The following is a 14,452-nucleotide window of genomic DNA, read 5'->3' as shown; positions in this document are numbered from 1 at the left end:
GGGGTTTCACCATGTTGACCAGGATGGTCTCGATCTCTTGACCTCGTGATCCACCCGCCTCGGCCTCCCAAAGTGCTGGGATTACAGGCGTGAGCCACCGCACCTGGCTTCCCATAATAAATTCTTATTTGTTCAAGGCTGACGTCCTATAAGCTAACCTCACTCACCAGGAACTGTGTTCAAAGATAAGGACCCTCCCTTCACTTTCTACATATTCTCTTTTTTGACAGAAACCTCCCTCAACCCTCCTACTTTGAATAATAGGTCACTTTACCACCTAAATACAGCTTATGTTGGGTTCCAAATATCACTTTTATACCATCACTTTTTTTTCTTAAGAGATGGAGTCTTGCTGTTTTGCCCAGACTGAAGTGCAGTGGCACAATCATAGCTCACTGCAGCTTCAAATTCCTGGGCTCAAGGGATCCTCCTGACTTAGCCTCCCAGGTAGTTGGGACTACAGGTGTGTGCCACCACACCTGACTAATCCATCACTTTTTAATCCCTTTTTTCACTCTTGAAAAAAAATTATCCTTCTGTGAAATATATGACACCTGCTATCTCTCCTTGTCATTGGAAGCCACATATTTCTGGTCACTCCTACTAAGAGGCTTCAAAATCCTTAGTCCCCTTGTTCTCCACCAAGATCATCCTTAAAAAGCCGAACATTGAATCAATCCAACCATCCACCTCCACTCCTACACCAACATTGCTAGGCCATTGGAGAAAATCTCACAAATGTAGAGATTATTTCTATCATAATGTCTCCACCTCATTTGGTCTTTTTATACTATTTGCCCATCCCTTATATGTCCCTAGAGAATGATCTCTCCAATTTTACACACAATCTGCTGAAAATGCTCTTCCTCATTCCACCTCTGCTGACTCTAATTTCTTTTTTCTTAGTAATTAACCTACCCCACCCCCCAAAAGATTGCTTTTGGGTATTGGCTTTTTCCATTTCTTGCCCCTATATTTACAAACAAGTCCATAAATACATCCACTGAGGTAAAGTGATTGCATTAATTGCCCCAATTAATGACCTCTCTTTTCCACACCCTTTGCCCTACAATTTTGTAGTCCCTTCCCATTCTGATCCTGTGCTTGGTCATATAATTTCCTTTTGTGGAGGCTTGAAGAAGTACTTGCATATTTCTGCTTTCTGTTTGGAGCTCTGCCAGGAGCTTGAACAGAAGCCCAGGCTAACCTGCTGGAGGATGAGAGCACATGGAGCAGAGGTGAATTGTCCTAGCCAAGACCTTCCTAGCCCAGCCAGTCCCAACCAATCTATCAGTTGACCACAGAATATGAACAAGCCTGAAAGTAAGACTTGCCAAATCTGGTCCAGTAGAACTGCCAGCTTAATCTGCAGACTCATGAGAAACAATACGGATGGTTTGTTACATAACAATGGCTGACTAGTACAAACTCTTACCTCCATCTCTCCACGCTCAGTGGAAGAATCCTTTTTCCTTTGTAAGGCAAATTCATCTACTTGCCTTTTATCCCATTTTTGCATTTCAGATCTCATCCTTTTGATCATCTCTGTCTACATGGTATTTTCAACCTCTTGCTCCCTTTTGACCTCTTTCCCTTTTACATTAATATAAGCATGTCCAAATCTTTCCCATTAAAATAAAACAAACATATAAAAATAAACCTGTGCCTCCCACAAGCTATTGACCTATTCTGTCGGATTCTTTTCATTTATATTCCTTGAAAGAATAATAATTTATACTAATGCATTAGTTAGGGTTCTCCAGAGAAACAGCACCAACAGGATGTATGTGAGTATTTATATAGAGAGATTTATTTTAAGCAATTGGTTTATGCAATTGTGTAGGCTCGGTGAATTTAGAATCTGATAATATAGGTTAGCAGGCTAGAGACTCAGGGAAAACTTACAATTGGAGTGCACAGGCAATCTGCTGGTAGAATTATTTCTTGCTCAGAGGCCAGTCTTTGTTCTATTGTGGCCTTCAATTAATTAGATGAGGCCCACCCCCATGATAGAAGGTAATCTGTTTTACTCAAAGTTTTCCAATTTCAATGTTAATCTTATCCAAAAAACATCTTCACAAACGAACAAAAATTTAAAAAACAAAAAAAAGAAGGAAAAAAACAAACAAAAAATAAAAAAAATAAAAATCATAACAGAACAAACACTATAATGTTTGACCAAATATCTGGGTACCATAGCACAGCCAAGCTGACATATAAAATTAACCATCACAACTTGCTACACCCATTTTTTTTTAATCCATTAACCATTCACCTTTTCAGTTTTACCAGGGCACGTGACACTACAGATGCTCTCGTCTTTGTCCTTTTACTTTCTTTATAGCCCTCTCGCTTGGATCGCTTCCTGTCTCTCTGACTGCTACTCTTCAGGTTCATTTATGGCCCGCCTTTCTTCTCTTTCTTTCTTATTCTTTTTCTTTTTTTTTTTTTTTTGCAGGATCTCTCTATGTTACCCAGCCTGGTCTCAAACTCCTGGATTCAAGGGATCCTCCTGCCTCAGCCTCTCAAATACCTGAGATTATAGGTCTAAAACTGCACATCATCCTTATAGAGTTGTGCTTCCCAGACCACCTAGGCCTTCTCATGTACCAGTGGCTCCAGCTACCAAATCTGTATCTTCCACTTAGCTCACTCTTCTGAGCTTTATTCATTCATTCTTTTGTTGAGGGTATTGATAGAGTGTCTATATTAATGAATGCTAAGCCCTATGGGGCCTTGTGGAAACTTTTATAATGTCCCCCCAGAACGCTGCCTCCTGTTATTCACACCCTTGTTTTACTCCTCCCTTTGAGTGTAGGCTTCCAATGAACAGAATACAGCAAAAGTGATGAGATATTACTTATGAGATTGGGTTATAAAAACACTCTGGCTTCTTTCTTATTCACTCTCTTTTACCCTCTCTTAGAGCTTTTTCCTTCTGTCTTTATCAGAGGTCCTTACTTTGGGAGGAGCAAGCTGACATGTTGTGTGGGAAGCCTTACGAAGAGGCTTGTATGGCAGGGAACTCAGGTTTCAGGCCAATAACCAGAAATAACTTGATGCCTGCTGCCAGCTATGCTAGTGAACTTGAAAGCAGGTCCTCTCCACTTCAGTCTTGAGATGACTGCCTCCCGAGTCCATAACCTTCTGAGAGACCCTGAGTCAGGGGCACCCAGTTAAGTTGTATAACTAATGAGTTGGTCAAAGGGATGCGGATGAAAGTGGTGTGTGCAACTTCTGGAATGTGCCCTTAAAAGGAAGGTAACATCATTGTTTCCCTTTGACTCCTTTTCTGCTGGCTAGAATGCAGTGTAATTGTGGTGGTGAGTTGAGGATTTTTTTTTTTTTTTTTTTGAGATGGAGTCTTGCTCTTGTTGCCCAGGCTTAAGTGCAATGGCACTGTCTTGGCTCACTGCAACCTCCATCTCCCTGGTTCAAGCGATTCTCCTGCTACTCAGCCTCCTGAGTAGCTGGGATTACAGGCACTCGCCACCACATCCAGCCAATTTTTGTATTTTTAGTAGAGACAGGGTTTCTCCATGTTGGTCAGGTTGGTCTCGAACTCTCGATCTCGGGTGATCCACCTACCTCAGCCTCCCAAAGTGCTGGGATTACAGGCGTGAGTCACCGCGCCTGGCTGAGGATTGTTGATCCACAGAAACCATGAGAAAACAAATATCTATGGTTACAGGCTGCTGTGTGTTTATGTAATTTGTTTTACAGCAATAAATAACTAATGCAGAGCTGGCTACTCAGGATCCATCATCAAATAATAAATGGTTTTTGACATCAATGATCCTTCAGTCCATTGGGGGGATAGAACAGTGTTCCCATGGCCACTGCACAATATGGTTGGTGTTAAAATGTACACAGCAACTGATGGGAGCACAAAGAGAATTTCAACCATACTTGAAGGTGAAAAGATTCACTCAGTGGATTTTATTTTGTCATTGAAGAGGCTAAATCATTTGATGAAAATGAAGAGAAAAAGATGGTGGGATACTTGAGGAAAAAATGACTTTTTAGCACCTATGCTGGGAAGAATAGTTGAAGGAATCGGAAAGGAAACAACTAATGGTATTGCAGTGTAGTTGGGATTGGAAATGATGGACTTACACAATCTTCAATCTGAGGCTGGGGTTTATTATTCAAATACTTTAGCAATCTGGATATAAGATTAGAGAAATTGATGGCTGAATTTGGGATTTCAGAGAAGATGAAACAGAAAAGCAAGGAACCAAGGAAGATGAGCTGACAAAAATAGTAAGAGAATTCTTGCAGTTCTGGAACATAGAATTTAGACTGACTAGGAAAATAAAGACAATCAAAGATGTGGAGAGTTTAGGGAAAATGCACCTGATTCTGATCCCCTACAAATCACTGAGATTAAGGGAGTCAATTCTGTGTTTGGTTTAAGCCTAGGTGACGTACTCCCTTTCTGAGGTGCAGAAAATGCACAGCTGAGAAGAAAACTCAGGTATGCTACCATGAAAACCATGAATGATCACTAGTTCTCCATGTTGGTCAGGTTTCTTCTAGGGTAAGTGGTCAGGTTTCTTCTAGTTTCTTCTAGGGTAAGTGAATCCCTAATTTTTAGGGGGAGAAATAACAACTGTATTTCCTAATGTCTCCTGTAGCTAGAGATAGCCATGTAGCTAATGAGCTGGTCAAAGGAATGTGGAATGAAGCAGTGTGTGCAACTTCTGAACTGTGCCCTTAAAAGGAAGGTAATACTGTTTTCCTTTCACTCTTTCTGCTGGCTGGAATGTGGTGTAACTGTGGTGGTGAGCTGACTTGAACCATGAGTAAGAGACTACATCCTAGGGAGAGCAGAACAACAGAAGGGGCCCATATCCCTGAATGATCTCATAGAACCTTCACACCAGCCCTAGTATTACATGAGGGACAAATAAACTTGTTCATTTTTCAAGCCACTTTGAACGTGGGTCTCTGTAACAAGCATCAGGACCTATATTTCACCTATTTCAGATGTCCACTAAAAAAGATAAGCTGGGAATATATATAACCATAGCATAAGTCAGAAAGCAGTAAGCAATAAATAGAGGCACATGTAAAAATTAAGGATGTGGATAAAAATCACCTCAAGTCAGTCTGGGAGCTTTCATAAGAGGTTAAAATTTCTGACCCATGACAGACTCCGGACATTCCATATGGTGGTGGAGTGCAGGCCAGGGAATGTGACTACGTGCTCTTACCAATCATCCATTGATTTTCCTATCAGTTTTTTGACTGATTTTATTGAGAAAAATATTATATGGCCCAAGATAAAACTGGAGTGAATTGCAGAGGAGAAATTATTCAGGGCCCTTTTGTTACCTAGAGCTGTAGTAACTAAATAGGTGACCACTGGCTACACGTGGCTAATTAGATTTAAATTAATTAAAATTAAATAAAATTTTACAACTGAGTTCCACACACCAGCCACATTTCAAGCGTTCAGGGGTCACAGGTGGCCAGTAGCTTACTGTATCGGACAGCACAGATAGGGAACATTTCCATCATGCCAGAAAGTTCCATTGGACAGTTCTAGAGAGATCTAAGAGACAGTATGTGTCTCTTGCCCACCCGTACTCAATCTCGCCCTCAGTCTGCGTGCAATGCAAGCCCAAAGACTGGTGCCCAGGCTCTTCCACTTCCTACAGAAGATTTAAAAACTGGTAGTGCCAACAGAAAGCATTTAGCCTAGTCCCGCCAAGAAGGTGATGTGGTAATAAAGTCCAAGATTCTGCCACATAAGTCACGTCATCAAGTCAGCAGCGAAAAGGAGGCCACGTCCCGGACCCGCTGAGAGGAGGCGGGACAAAAGGGCGGGGCGAGAGCGGCTCCCGTTGGGCGCCGCCCAGAGGCCGGGGGCGGGGCCAAGCGCGGCTGGGCGGGGCTGTGAGAGGCCGGCCGGGGGCGGAGCAGCTGGTGGGTCGGCGCGGGCCCAGCCGTGCGTGCTCACGTGACGGGTCCGCGAGGCCCAGCTCGAGCAGTAGTCCCGGCGAGCGAAGATGGCGGCCGAGAGGGAGCCTCCTCCGCTGGGGGACGGGAAGTCCACCGACTTTGAGGAGCTGGAAGACGGAGATGACCTGTTCACCAGCACTGTCTCCACGCTAGAGGTGAGACCGCGTCGCTGTGGGTGCTGCGCTGCGCCGCTGCCGCTCGTCTCACCTTTAGGTGCCTTTCCTCTGCCCCGACTTGCCCTCCCCCTCCCCCGGGTTTGCAAGGACCGTCTTGGGGTGACACCTGTGACGCGGTCCCCACCTCCGGTGCCTGTCAGAGGGCTGTGGCTTGGGTTGAGCGGCAAGGCCTCCTCAGGAGAGCAGCCTGCGGCCCTAGGGTGCCGACCTAATCCTCTGAGGGACCGGGACATTGCAGCACCCTTTCGCAGCTCAGCTGGCCTTTCTCGGTGTCACTTGCACCTCCTCCTCCTCCAAGACAGAAAAGGGCTTGCTCTGCATCCCAGTAAACCTCCAAGGAGCTCCCTGGGGGCTTCGGTAGCCCTTTTGGAGAGATGCTCGCTTTTCGTTTTCCAAGGGAGGGTGTGCCGCTGCCCGGGGAGCTCAGTGAAGAGAGCGCTGAGCGGCTGAGGGTCTGTGGGGAGCGAGTGGGTGCACTCTCCCAGGAATAGTCCTTCACGGACTACTGGTTACCCTTGAGGGAACTGCTTCTGATTTGGACTGCTAAATAGGTAAATGCATTTGCCTGTTTTTGTTTGTCTTTAGTTCCTAGACTTTTAAAAGGTCATAGTACTTATGAAATGTAAAGCTGAAGGCGGGATTAGTCCAGAAACTGCTGTTGTGTTTTGGGTTTTTTTTTTTTTTTTTCCCCAAGTTACCAAGGGAGAAATAGAAACAGATCTCCACTCCTTTTTCCTCTTTTCTCGCATGATCAGCGATCTCTGAAGCTGTGTGTTCCTGTTTTTGTCAGAGGAAACACCCTCTGTGAACTTAACCCTGTTGGGCCCTCCTGTATCCAGTTCACATTTGAATTGCTTTGCATTTGATGAGAGCACCCACACACACCTAACAGCCCAATTTTAAGTGTGTGTATGTGAATTAAAATGTAAGAAATTTCCCAGAGAATTGTTTACCGTAGGCTGTACCTCCTTATAAAGTACTTTTTAATAAGTTCTCTTGGCTTTTTCAACTCTACACCAAATCAATTGGAAATTACTGTAAAATATCCATTATCTGAAATTCAGTTACCTGAAACTGGAAACCCAGAAACCGTTTTCAGCACTGATCACATTCTGCTAATTGCATGTGCTATGTCCCAGACAAACCCCACTTCCCCTCAGGTTATAGGTTCCTGCGGCTAGTGTTAGTGTCCTGATCTTCTTTGTGTCTCTCACAAAATCTTGAACTTTTGCATTTATTAGGTTGATGCAAAAATAATTTTAATAGCCAAAAGCCGCAATGACTTTTGCACCCACCAACCTAATAGTAAAAGTTTGCTTGAGTTAAAACCAGCACCTCCTAAAATTAGTAAAAATTATTGTGTATAATATATTTTCGGGGATTAGTATCCTTTTAGCCCTTTATACTTACTGAACAGCTATTTTTTACGTGTACATGTGTTGAAAGTGTCCAGGATCCTAAGACCTGTATTCCTTTTGGAGGATATGGTTTTTCTACCAGCGAGAATCAGAACAAACTTGATTGACTGTAGTGCGAACTAGAATGTTAAGCATTCAGCTGGGGGTTGTTTAGACTTTAGTAAAAAGAACTATAATCTATATTTCCCATGTGGTTGGAACTCTTGTTTTTTTTGAGATGGAGTCTTGCGCTGTCGCCAGGCTGGAGTGCAGTGGCGCGATCTCGGCTCACTGCAACCTCCGCCTCCCGGGTTCAAGCGATTTTCCTGCCTCAGCCTCCCAAGTAGCTGGGACTACAGGCGCGTGCCACCACGCCTGGCCAATTTTTTGTATTTTAGTAGAGACGGGGTTTCACCATGTTGGCCAGGATGGCCTCGATCTCCTGACCTCGTGATCCTCCCATCTCAGTCTTTCAAAGTGCTGGGATTACAGGAGTGAGCCACTGTACCCCACTGAACTTTTTAAAAAAACAGAATGTTTTCTTGATTTTTGCTCAAAGCAAAAAAAGAAGAAAAGCAACGTTTAACTTTTTTTCAGTAATTAATGTAATGCCCTGTGAAAGTTGTAAACACGTTTGTTTTTGATTGTTCATCTCAGCCCTTTATTCAATGTACTCATTTAGGTTACTAATTTTCAGAAGGCGGTGTGGCTATGAGATTTGTAAAGTCAGATTTTTTTTTTTTTCTTTTCAAACTTGGGAAGGATATATAGCAGTATTTCTTAATATACCAAAACTGTTTTAAAGGAATGTTCTTTCAGTACTTCACTTTTCTTTTAAACAGTGCTTTTCAAACTGTAGTGTGCTAGAGAATCCACAGTATTCATCCTTAAAATGCAGATGCCTGTGCCTCATTGGAAACTGCATGTTTAATAAGTGTTCTAGATCTTTATAAATAGGGATCTTGTTGAAGCGCAAATTCTGATTCTGTAGGACTGGGTAGAGCCCAATATTCTGCATTTTTAACAAGCTTTCCTGATATTAGCGCTTCTGGTCCACAGACAACATTGAGTTGCAAGGCCCTAAGTGATTCTGATGTAAATCTTCAGACTTGAATAGTTATTACCTAAGAAAATATATACTACCTAAAACATAAAATTGAAAATAAGACATATAAATGAATGTCTTCTAAGTAAGTCAGAGTTTATTATATTATTCATGTAGGAACTTTTTCATTTGAGAGCATTTAATTTGCGGGGGGATCAACTGAAATTTAAGTGAAAATCATATTAAGTGAAAATCAACTAAAATTTAAGTGAAAAGCTTCAATGGCATACTTGTTAAACTTATAATGCCTGTGCATTAGTATATCTGTACATGTAGTGTATTTTTTACTCTTACTATTTTTAATTGACACATAATGTACATATTTATGGAAAATACAGTGTGATGTTTCAATACATGTGTACAATGTGTAATGATCAAATCAGGGTAATTAGCTTATCCATTACTTCAAACATTTATTAGTTGTTTGTGTTAGGGACATTCAAAATCTGCTCATCTAGCCCTTTGCAAATATACAGTAAATTGTTGTTAATTTTAATCAATGTATGGTGTTCTAGAACATGACAATTTATTCTTCCTATTTAGCTGTAATTTTGTATGTTACCCCATTTTTGACTACTGCCCCCTTCCCAGACTCTAGTAATGACTAGTCTACTTTATACTTACTTAAGATCAACTTTTTTAACTTCTGCATGAGAACATGCGGTTTTTGTCTTTCTGCGCCTGGCTTATTTCACTTAACATAATGTTCTCCAAGCTCATCCATGTTGTTGCAAATGACAGGATTTCATTCCTTTTTGTAGTTGACTAGGATTCCATCATGTATATATACCACATGTTCTTAATCCATTCATCTGTTGATGGATACTTAGATTGCTTCCAAATCTTGGCTATTGTGAATAGTGTTGCAGTAAACATGGGAGCACAGATACCTCCAACATATTTATTTCTTTTACTTTGGATATTTACCCAGTAATGAGATTGCTGGATCATATGGTGGTTGTATTTTAGTTTTCTGAGTAAACACCATACTGTTTTCCATAATGGCTATACTAATTACATTCCTATCAGCAATGTATAAGAGATACACATCCTTGCTAGCATTTGTTATTTTTTGACTTTTTATTTTCATTTGTTTTTATTTATTTATTTTTTTGAGACAGTCTCACTGTGTCACCCAGGCTGGAGTGCAGTGGTTTGATCTCGGCTCACTGTAATCTCGACCTCCCACGTTCAAGTGATTCTCCTGCCTCAGCCTTCTGAGTAGCTGGGACTACAGGCATGTGCTACCATGCCCTATTTTTCGACTTTTTAACAGCTATTCTGATTGGGATGAGATGATACCTTATTGTGGTTTTGATTTGTATTTCACTGCTGATTAGTGATATTGAGAATTTTTTTCTTATGTGTATATTTTTTAACCCAATATTAAATTCCTCCCCTTTGAAAATTAATAGGAGCTCACATAAAACTCTATCAGTAAATAAAACATTTCAAACCCCTACTGTATATTTCTGTTTTGTCTATAAAACAGAAAAGGGATGGAAACAGAAGAGAATGAGAAGGGAAAAAATCTGTTAGAAGCTTGTTCTTTTATGGTACCTGAGAGGCAAGCCTTTAAGTTGTTTGTGAATACTGTTTTATTCATTAAATGGTACAACCCTAAGCTTAACAGTGCTTGACCTTTAAATACCGTTTTGCTTGGAGTAGTAGATAGTACTTTTTTTTTTTTAAGATCAGGAATTTATATTAACTACCTGGTTCTTTTTTAAAAACAGCTGTGTTGAGATATAGTTTATATACCATACAATTTACCCATTTGATAAGTACAATTTAATGGTTTCTACTATAGTCACAGATATGTCCAACATCACCTCAAAAAGATACCTTGTACCCTTTAGCTATCATCACACACCCTAATTCCCTCATCCTCTCTGCCCTCAACTCTAAGCAATCACTGATCTACTTTCTGTCTTTATAGAGTTCCCTATTTTGGACTTACTAGGAATGAACTGTATAATATATGGTCTTTTGTGATGGGCTTTTTTCCTTTAGCACAATGGTTTCACAGTCTGTAGCATGTATCAATACTTAATTATTTTATATGACTAAATAATATTCTATGGTATGGCTGTACCACAGTTTGTTTAACCATTTGTTGATGGACATGTGGGTGTTTTTCACCTTTTGGCTCTTATGAATAATGCTGTTCTACACATTTGTGTACAAGTGGAATTGCTGGGTTATGTGGTTACTCCATGTTTAATAATTTGAAGAGTTGCCAGACTGGTTTCCCAAAATGGAATGAGTTGGAGGCACTTTTTTTTTTTTTTTTTTTTTTGGGCGGAGTCACATTCTGTGGCCAGGCTGGAGTGCAGTGGCATGATCTCAGCTCACTGCAACCTCCACCTCCTGGATTCAAGGGATTCTCCTGCCTCAGCCTCCTGAGTGGACTACAGGCACATGCTACCATCCCTAGATAATTTTTTTTTTTGTACTTTTAGCAGAGATGGGGTTTCACCATGTTGGCTAGGATGGCCTCCATCTCTTGACCTTGTGATCCACCTGCCTTGGCCTCCCAAAGTGCTGGTGGGATTAAGGGCATAAACCACCGCTCCTTGCTGGTGACTTGTGTTTTTGTTCAGTTAGCAGTATCTTAGAGCAGATGTTTAACATTTTGTTATAAAGGAAAGCTATCTTTTCATTTTTATTGATAGTATTTTAGATGTCACATATATGAAATCCTTTGCTAACTTTAACCCACTGTCAAAAGGGGTTATAATTTTAGGTTTTACATTTAGGATTCATGTTGAGTTAATTTTTGTATAAGGTATGGGTTGTTGACGTTCTTTTTTTTTTTTAAAGACTGGGTTTCACCGTGTTGGTCAGGCTGGTCTTGAACTCCCGACCTCAGGTAATCCTCCCTCCTTGGCCTCCAAAGTGCTTGAATTACAGGCGTGAGCCACCACTCCCGGCTGACGTTCTTTTTTTAAAATACAGATACTTAATTATTCTGGCACTATTTGTTGACAGTCTAGCCTTTCTTTATTGGGTTGTCTTTTTCAGAAATGAACTGACCGCATATGTGTGGATTAACCTATTTCTTTTTTTCTTTTTTCTTTTTTTTGAGACGTCTCACTCAGTCACCAGGCTGGAGTGCAGTGGCACAATCTTGGCTAACTGCAACCTCTGCCTCCTGGGTTCAAGTGATTCTCCTGCCTCAGCCTCTTGAGTAGTTGGGACTACAGACGAATGCCACCACGCCCAGCTAATTTTTGTATTTTTTGTATTTTAGGTTTCACAATGTTGGCTAGGATGGTCTTGATCTCTTGACCTCTTGATCTCCCTACTTGGCCTCCCAAAGTGCTGGGATTACAGGCGTGAGTCACTGTGCCAGGCTGGGTCGACCTATTTCTGTATTGTTTCATTGATCTATTGAGAATCCCTTCCCAGTCTACATTGTCTTGATTACTTAATTTGAATCTTGAAATTAAGTTGAATGACTCCTCTTTGTTATTTTAAAAAATTGCCTTTGCTATTCTAGTTCTTTTTTGCTTTTTCTTATAATTTTAGAATTATTTCTTTGAAATATCCTGCTGAGATTTTAATTGAGATTGTGTTCAATTCATAAATTAGATTCAGGAGAATTAACCCATTAACAGTGTTGAGCCTTCAAGCTATATGAATAATCTCTCTCTCCATTTATTTAGTTAGATCTTATTTGATTTTTTTTCACTAATGTTTGTAGCTTTCAGCATACAGATCTAGCTCATATTTTGTTAGTTCGTATCTAAGTATTTCATAGTTTTTAGTACTTTCATTTCTTTTATTACTTTTATATTTTTCCTTTGGTTGCACATTGACCCTCTATGATAACAACTGTCTAAACACTTACTAGGTTTAGTGGGTTTTTGTAGAGTCCAATGATTTTCTATGTGGATAATCATATTGTTTGTGATTGGAGTTTTATTTTCTTCTTTCAGTCTTTATACCTTTTTTTCTCTTGTCCTAATAGTTAGCTGGGACCACTAGTATAATTAAATAAAAGTGGTGATAGTGCTTTTTTTCTCTTGTCCTCATGGTTAGCTAGGACCAGAAGTGGTGATAGTGAATATTCTTTCCTTTTTCATGATCTCAGAATAAGATATTATCTGTAGGTTTTTTTTTTTTTTTTTTTTTTTTTTTTTAGTGAGTATAATCAAATGAAGAGATCTCTTCTGTTTCTAGTTTTCTGAGAGTTTTTATCCATGAATGGATGTTAATTTTGACAGATGCTTTTTCTGCATTTGTTATGATAATCATGTCGTTTTCTTCATTAGTTTATTGGTAAAGGTAGATTATATTGATTTTCTTTTCTTTTTTTTTTAACCCCCATCCTCAGAATGATTTTCAAACTGATTCAAAAAGGCTGAAGCAGCATTGCATTCCTAGGATAAACTCCACACAATCATGTATTTATCCTTTTCATATATTCCTGGATGTAATCTGCTAGATTTTGTTTAGGCTCTTGTGTCCATGTTCATGACAGATATTTGTGTTTTCTTTTTCATATGTCTTTGGTTTTTGTTTCAGAAATGCTAGCCTCATTAAGTGATTTGGTGAGTGTTTACTCTTATTCCACATTCTTGAAGAGGTTTACGTCTTCCTTAAATGTTGACAGAATTTACTAATGAAATCATCTGAACTGTAGTTTTATTTGTTGGAAGGCTTTTAATGACAAGTTCAATTTTTAAAATACAGGAATACTTCATGGTGAACTTTTGAAGTATGTATCTTTTAAGGAATTTATAGTCTCAGTTATGAAATTTATGAGCATACTGTTTTTCATAGTACTTATCCTATTATCATGTTTGTGGAGTCTGTGGATGGTATGCTTTTCTTTTTTTTCCTGATATTGGTAATTTACCTCTTCTGATTGTTTATTTATGTATTTATTTTAATTTGGTAGAGATTCGATATCTTCTTAGGATCTTTTCAAACAATTAGCTTTTGCTTTCATTATTTTCCCCCATTCTTTCTGTTACGAATTTCATTGATTTCTGCTCTTTATTTTCTTTCTTCTGCTTGCTTTGTGTTTAATTTGCTCTTACAGTTTCTTTTGTTAATTTTAAAATTTTTTATTTTTTTTTTTTAGAGACATGGTCTCACTATATTGCCCAGGCTGCTCTTGAACTCCTGGCCTCAAGTGGGCCTCTTATCTTGGCCTCCCAGAATGCTGGAATTACAAGTGTGAGCCACTGTACCAAGTCTGCTTTTCTAGTTTCTTAAAGTAGAAGCTTGGATCATTGATTTGAGACTTTTTTCCCTACCGTTGCTGTTTAGGTTTGTATTTCCCTCTAAGCACTGCTTTGGCTGCGTTCCACAAATTTTGATATTGTATTTTTGTTTTCTTTCATTTTAAAATAATTTCTAGTTTCCCTTGTGACTGTTATTTGACTATGAGTTATTTAGAAGTATATAATTTAATTTCCAAAATTTGAGGGTTTTCCAAATAGCTATTACTGATTTCTGGTTTAGTTTGATGATGGTAAGAGAATTTTTTTTTTTTTTTTGAGACGGAGTCTCACTCTGTCACCCAGTCTAGAGTGCAAAGGCACGATCTCAGCTCACTGCAACCTCCGCCTCCTAGGTTCAAGTGATTCTCCTGCCTCAGCTCCTGAGTAGCTGGAATTACAGGCGCGTGCCACTGCGCCCAGCTAATTTTTGTATTTTTAGTAGAGATGGGGTTTCAACATCTTGGCCAGGCTGGTCTCGAACTCCTGACCTTGTGATCTACCCGCCTCAGCCTCCCAAAGTGCTGGGATTATAGGTGTGAGCCACCGCACCCGGCCGGTAAGAGAATTTTTTTT

General features: G+C 39.9%; 1 protein-coding gene across 2 annotated transcripts in view; it reads left to right on the top strand.

The window, feature by feature from the left end:
- Positions 1-5,906: 5,906 nt before the first annotated feature.
- Positions 5,907-14,452, top strand: part of SNX2 (sorting nexin 2) — a 50,581-nt gene continuing 42,035 nt past the window's right edge. Inside the window, exon 1 of one of the 2 annotated variants that reach the window (XM_017531849.1) lies at positions 5,907-6,122. In XM_017531849.1, the coding sequence (XP_017387338.1) occupies positions 6,015-6,122 (108 nt within the window). In that variant the 5' untranslated portion in view covers positions 5,907-6,014. The remainder of the gene's footprint in view (positions 6,123-14,452) is intronic. The other variant, XM_017531850.2, reaches the window with a different exon arrangement.

Source organism: Cebus imitator, unplaced genomic scaffold (assembly GCF_001604975.1).
Source record: "Cebus imitator isolate Cc_AM_T3 unplaced genomic scaffold, Cebus_imitator-1.0 Scaffold74, whole genome shotgun sequence".
In the NCBI taxonomy this organism is placed as follows: Eukaryota; Metazoa; Chordata; class Mammalia; order Primates; family Cebidae; genus Cebus; species Cebus imitator.
The sequence above is the reverse complement of the archived record's forward strand: the minus strand, read 5'-3'. Positions and strand labels throughout refer to the sequence as shown.